The sequence below is a fragment of the Zingiber officinale genome, chromosome 1B (genome assembly GCF_018446385.1).
Source record: "Zingiber officinale cultivar Zhangliang chromosome 1B, Zo_v1.1, whole genome shotgun sequence".
Lineage (NCBI taxonomy): Eukaryota > Viridiplantae > Streptophyta > Magnoliopsida > Zingiberales > Zingiberaceae > Zingiber > Zingiber officinale.
The window spans coordinates 128,030,212-128,036,743 of NC_055986.1; the positions used below are offsets into that span (position 1 = coordinate 128,030,212).

At 35.3% G+C, this 6,532-nt stretch overlaps 1 protein-coding gene across 1 annotated transcript; it reads right to left on the reverse strand.

Moving 5' to 3' along the window:
• Positions 1 to 4,777: 4,777 nt before the first annotated feature.
• LOC121997977 (zinc finger Ran-binding domain-containing protein 2-like) lies at positions 4,778 to 5,973 on the reverse strand. Its single transcript, XM_042552718.1, has 3 exons — positions 5,493 to 5,973; positions 5,079 to 5,152; positions 4,778 to 4,984 (listed from the first exon to the last, which is right to left on the reverse strand). Exons 1-3 carry the CDS (start codon positions 5,846 to 5,848, stop codon positions 4,971 to 4,973), a joined length of 444 nt encoding a protein of 147 aa, XP_042408652.1. The 5' UTR covers positions 5,849 to 5,973; the 3' UTR covers positions 4,778 to 4,970.
• Between the last annotated feature and the right edge of the window lie 559 nt (positions 5,974 to 6,532).

The following is a 6,532-nucleotide window of genomic DNA, read 5'->3' on the forward strand; positions in this document are numbered from 1 at the left end:
TTCAAAGAAGTCTAAGAAAGTCACCAAGAATGTCACAAGCGAGGTTATCCCTACCTCCTATAGTAACAAGTTTTGCATAATATTATTTTGAACCTCATGTGAAGAGAAAAAGGTGAAGACCATGAAAATGATGATGGTCCTATTGATCCCAATTTGAACTCATTCTCAATTTTTAAGTACCTTGATCGACCAAGTAGATTATGTACGTAGAGATACTTAATTGGTCAAAAATGGCAAGCAACCCATATATATATTTTATTAAATTATCCAGAAGTATTGTCATATTACGAGTTAGTATATATATATATATATATATATATATAATTTTTTATGTCATAACTTTTAGTGTTATAATTTATTTTTTTATGGTAGGATTTTTGAAAGCTTATATTCTGAATTGTCGACACAAGAGTTTGATCACTTATGCTAAGAAGAATTTGTACCATGTTTCAAATCATGTGTAAGTCGATAATTTAAATTTTGGTTTACACATTTGAAGGTTCATAACAATTGTCATATTTAAATTTAGGTTCATGGTAATTAAGCTCACCTTGAACATGATTTGTTAATCTATCTATCATGGAATCCAAAATATTGATACACACTTGACTAACATATTTCATAAATATATATAATTTTCATACTTAAGAAAATGGAATGGGAAAGACTATAATGAATAGTAGAGTTTGTGTTAAGTCAACCAATGATGGAGATGCAAGCACTGCTTTTTATAGTTTGCTGGATGAAATTATAGAGGTAGAATACTTTGTCCATAAATACGAGTTATTTGATTCATGTGTCATTGGTTTGACCCTATTAGAGGGATGAATATGCATCAACGGTATAATTTGTTTGAAATAAATTATAAGAGATTGTATAAGAGATATGAATCATTTGTGTTGGCACAACAAACAATTCAAGTATTGTATGCTTTATATTCTAGTTTGAAACATGACAAATTTGATTGGTGGATTGTTTGTAAAACAAAAGCACGGAAAAAATTGAGGAACGTTGGGAGGGCATTGCATATTAATAAGAGAAAGTTGTGAGTACATTTCATACCGAGGAATATATTATTCTAACATTATAAGATCCCAGCGGAGTAGTAATAAATGTGGATACAAGTTAAATTCATGAGAATGATGAGGATGATGATAATGACAATGATGATGATGATGAGGAGGAGGAGGAGGAGGAGGACGATGACAATGATGACATGATTAGGATGAGAATAACAATGACAATGAGGACTTTAATTTTTGATAATTGGTAAGTTTTTTATCTTAATATAACAAAATTTATGATATTTTATTTTCATATATGATACTGATTTTTATCAGTAAATTTAGTTTTAATCTATAAATTTACAAAACTCATATCTTAATTAGATTATCCATCTCAATTAGTTACAAAACTGTCTATGTAGTGTCTTTTTCTTAAATTTATATATTTTATCTATTAATGCTCTGTATTTTTTTCTATAGATCATTATTAGAGGTGACATCTTGTCGTCCCAATATTCATGCACTCTCTCATTTCTTAGCACATATGGTAAGTTTGTTCATGTTATTCATTATGCATCATATTTGTATTTACTTTATCCTATCTTTGAATTTTCAAAATATCTTTTGACAAGGTGGTCGTAGACGGAGGTCTCATAGCCCGGTTCTGAGATTCTGGTTAAATATGACTTAAAAGGTTAGATGGTACTATCCATGTCACCAAGGTGCACCTTCCTTTTCGGAAGCCCAAACTCAAAGAACTCCAAAGTTAACCGTGCTTGGCTTAGAGAAATCTGAGGATGGGTGACCTCCTGGGAAGTTTTCCAGGGTGCATGCGAGTGAGGACAAAGCACGCTGAAAGGACCTCCGGTGGTCTGTGGAGTTAGTCGTCAACCCGATGGGCAATTCTAGTGACGTTCCCGGTACGGTCTGGGTGGGGCCCGCCTGGGCCGGGGCGTTAAAGAGTCTGATTCAGCACCAGACATTATACCTATGCCTCCCCTATCAAGCAAGACCTTTGCATGCACCTTCGCAAATACCTTTCCATGCACCATCACTAGAACCTTCCCATTCACCTTCGCTAGTACCTTTGTCGCTCTCATCACCAGTACCCACTCATGTTCCTTCTAGACACTTGGTTACTGAGATGCTAGACACTCAAGAGTTTATAGTTCCTTACGGAGAATCGTAAGGAAAATCAAAATGTTTTTTTTTTTACTATCTTAGTTATTTAACATATTTTATTTGTAATTTTATGATAGCTTTGATAATTATGTATGTGTTATTCATGAGATTAATAGAATCGTGAATAACCTTTGGAGGGGATTCAATGACTTATACAAGTACTAAAGCACCGACAAAAGAGCTGTGGTGGAGCGAGTTTATGGTATATCTCATTCATTTTATATCTTAAATAAAAGTGAATATATAAATAATTAATTTTTCCATTGTAGTGGTCATTCACTTGGAACCCTAGTGATGAGTTGGAAATAAAGAGGGTTTTCAAGAACAAATGTGACAATCACATCTGACATGTACTGAATCATACTAAGACTAAGGGAAAACCACCATGAATCACTGAGGAAAATTGGATTAGGATCTCCAATTTTTGGGCAATCGAGGAGTGTAAACAAAAGAGTCACCAGAATAACAAATCAATCTTTTAATTCTGGAGACTTGTCTGGGACATATGTGGGAGGTTCTATCAATATCGATGAGTATAGACACATATTGATAATTTTTTAACTCCCCCACTATTTTTTTAATCTATTTTACACTATTTCATTATTTCTAATCATCTTTTTTAGACCAAGGAAATGTGAAAGGATCCTGCATTTATATATACTTTCACTCGTACATTTTAGAAAAAAAAAACAAGGCTTGGAGCTGGGAGAGAACTAAGGCAATCGAGGTTTAGATAAATTTTGGATCTTAATTTATAACTTAGATTCTATTAGTTATGTACCTGCTCTAATTTTATATTCTTGCTTTCTTAAAATATTGTTATTGTAAATTTATTTTAATTGTTTTATTACAACACAAGACAAATATGATGAGCTAGAGGTAGCACAGAGAATTTCATGTGCTTGCGATAATATTGAGGGATTTGAGGCATTTGTTGGTAATAATTTGGATTTATGGCTGGAAGCGAGTGGGGGCCAAATGGAGGAGGAAGGATATTGGGAATGTGTTCTTTGAGCAGAACCCAAAGAGTTATTCATACATCTTCTTTCTCCTCATCATCAGTAAGGACACAACTATACATAATTTAACTGAAAAGGTTACCCATTTAAAGGGCATAATATTGGAAATGGATCGGTAAATGAGAGAAATATGTTGACAACATGACTTTATTATGAACATCTTCAGTTAGGTTCCGCTCCAAGTCAGATTCCTTCTGATTCAGTGATGATTGTGACAATGATGGTGATGGTGGTGGTGATGATTCTTCATGATTTTCTTTTATATGAACATTTGTTATTTGATTGAATTTATTTTTTTATATATTTTTTAATACTATTAATTTATTTCAAATAGGGTTAGTAAGAAGGAATATATTTTCGTCACAAACTTATCGTAACACTATTTATCATAATTTTGCAGCAAATCTTGATTCATCATAGATCTACAACAAATCAAGATTCATCCCAGATCTAGCACAAATTATTTTTGTCGCAGATTGATGACGAATTATTTTTCATCGCCAAAAACGTTACATATTTACAAAGAAGCCACATGATTTCATGATCTTTCTCTGGAAAAAAAAATCGTCATAGATTTGTGATGAAAATACGTTTTCATAGTAAATTTGTGACAAAAAAAGGGATTTTTTTTCTCATGGAATCTCACGGCTTCTTTGCAAATGTACAATGTTTTTAGCGACGAAAAAAAAATCATCATCAATCTGGGATGAAAAAATATTTTCGTTGCAAATTTGAGATTATAAAATTTGCAACGAATTAATTTTTATCGCAAATTTACAACAAATTCTAAGACAAAAAAGAAATTTGTCTCAGACTTTGCGATAAATTTTCATAATTTCATAGTAGAATTTGCGACAAAAAAAAAATTGTAGCAATTATCGTAGCAAAATTCATTATAAATTGACTTTTTTTTTATAGTAAAATATATCATTCTCCTAATATAATTGATACTGATTTGATTTAATTGAATTTAAAATTCCAAAATCCTTATCCATCTAAATAAATTTAAAAAAAAATCAAATTACTCGAATAGAACTTTATAATTTGATCAATTGGATTGATTCTTTTGAGTTAACCACGTCCCTTATGGCCGGTACCTTTCTTGTACCTATCAATCGTTCATATGAGGCGTTTAATCGTGCAAAATGTCTCGTTAGATGTATCATACGAGGAGTAGCTGTGATAGGATAAAATGTCCCTCGTAATTTACTATATATATGTATTTTACGATGAAACCGGTGATATTGAATCGCTTAGGGTTGCTTCAATAAGAGGCGTTTCATCTAAGTGCCAAATTATTGACTGATATAGACACCCTTCCCTTTACATGGACCACTTAATAATTCATGAGAATATTGTATCATTGTTCACCAACTAAGAAGGGCATAGTGCCATATCTACAATCCATAACATAACAAGGTACTGTTATCAGAGGGAGAGAATTTTTTTTGTTTTTTAATTATCAGGTGTCTGGATGTTGGACTCAATTAATCCTAGAATTTAGAAATTTTTTTTATGAAAAAGGCAGAGATACTATTGCTCGAAGAAGAGTTAATAAATACACACGGTTCATTCTGGTCATATCATGCATGCCTGATGCCTTAGATTATACGAAGAAGAGAGCCTTACATATTGAAGTACGACAATTACACCACATGCGCCAGCTGAAACAAAATTAAAAGGGGAACAATACATATATATTGAGCCATTCGGAGAGCATCTCACTTGGATCTATCGACTTCTCTGCTTAATTGCCAATCATTAATTAGTATCCTGAACCTGATATCGAAGAGCAATGAAAACATGTATATTTAATTGGCATTTTCGTAACTCAAAAATGTGAAATATAAAAAAAAAACTGATGATTATTTACCACAGTCTGATCTTGGCGCATTGCATCGGAAACATTCCGTCCTGCTCGCGTAGTTGTGCTCGTTGCAACCTAATCTGCATATATTACAGACAGCATATGTAAGATAAGATCACTAACTCAGCTACCTTAATCATCCAAATGGGAAGAAAATGCATGGCATCTCCTGAAATGATAGTTACTTTACAAAATATTCACGTAATTGTCTAAAGTGACATATAGAGCAAGAGCATATATAAAAGTCGTGTTTATCATCGACACTTGGCATCTCTTCGTCACACAGCATCTCTTGAGCGAGCTGATAGTACGCAACCTGATGAGCAATGTCGTACCGGTGCGTGGATATAATAATCAACTAAGTGCTGTAACTGTGCGTGGTGCTAATTGCTAAAGAAATAATATAGATTGGTTGAGTACCTGGAGCAAATCCAGTCGCCGGACTTCCAAGAGGAGGACCAGTTGGCGGCGCCGCCGGGGGAGTTGCAGCGGAAGCCCCAGGAGTTGGCGATGACGGAGGCGGAGTCGTCTTTGGAGGCGCTGCACTTGAAGCAGGAGGGGCGGCTGGCGTAGTTGTGGACCCCGCAGGCCGCGCAGTACCAATCGCCGGGCTTCACGTCCCAGCTGCCGCTAATGCTGCTGTAGTCCGCCCGCTCGAGCTGTACTCCAACCTTCAGCTCGCCGCATCGCTGGCACGAGTCCCGCCGGCAAAAGTTCACGTACTGGCACGACCTGCACACCCAGTCCCCAGGCTTCCTCGTCATCCCCCCGCTCATTTTGATATCGAGCAAATGAAGTTAATATTGCTTGATTAATTAGTTGAACCACGAACGAAGTACTGAATGATCTTGTTAATAATAAATTAATTAAGAGACGTGGAGGGATAAGATTTGCATATGGCGAGGGAGGAGATTTATAGAGGTGCATGGGATTATTGGAGTGGTACCTGTGGCTCCTGTTCCAACCTAGCTAGCGTCTCACTGCTCTTTATGCGATATTCTCCTATAAAGTTATAAAACAAGGAAAACCCAAGGAAGGTTTTATGTGGGGAGTTCATGTTCCATATGTATAATTGTAAAAGGGAGATGGACCTCGACATTCAGATATACGTTTATATCGCATTTTAATTATTTTGCACCTGAAAAGGGACGAAGAAAGCTATAATAATATCACAATTCATTCATGGTTGTGGCTGTAGCATGCATGCGTCGCCCATGCGGCCAAATGGAACCTTTCCTCGTGACTTCTCGTGTTCTGGGTGTGTGCTCTGTATGTTGGCGCACGCACATCCAAACTAGTACACGGGTGCGACATTTAATCTCGAGCTCCTTAGCCCTAAGTTTTAGATTCTTGCTTAGGAGTACGTGGAAAGAGATATATTGATGTAGATGTGATCTAATTCTAGTAATCGCATGCACCTTTAACACAAGTAATCATACATGTGATGCAGCAGAGCTCTA

Bases quoted from the DNA above. Each gene is read 5' to 3' on its own strand.
- LOC121997977 (XM_042552718.1), bottom strand. From the start codon at position 5,848: ATGAGCGGGGGGATGACGAGGAAGCCTGGGGACTGGGTGTGCAGGTCG. The intron at 5,153-5,492 runs GTACTCAACCAA...TAATATATGCAG, and splicing joins GGCGACTGGATTTGCTCCAG to ATTAGGTTGCAACGAGCACA.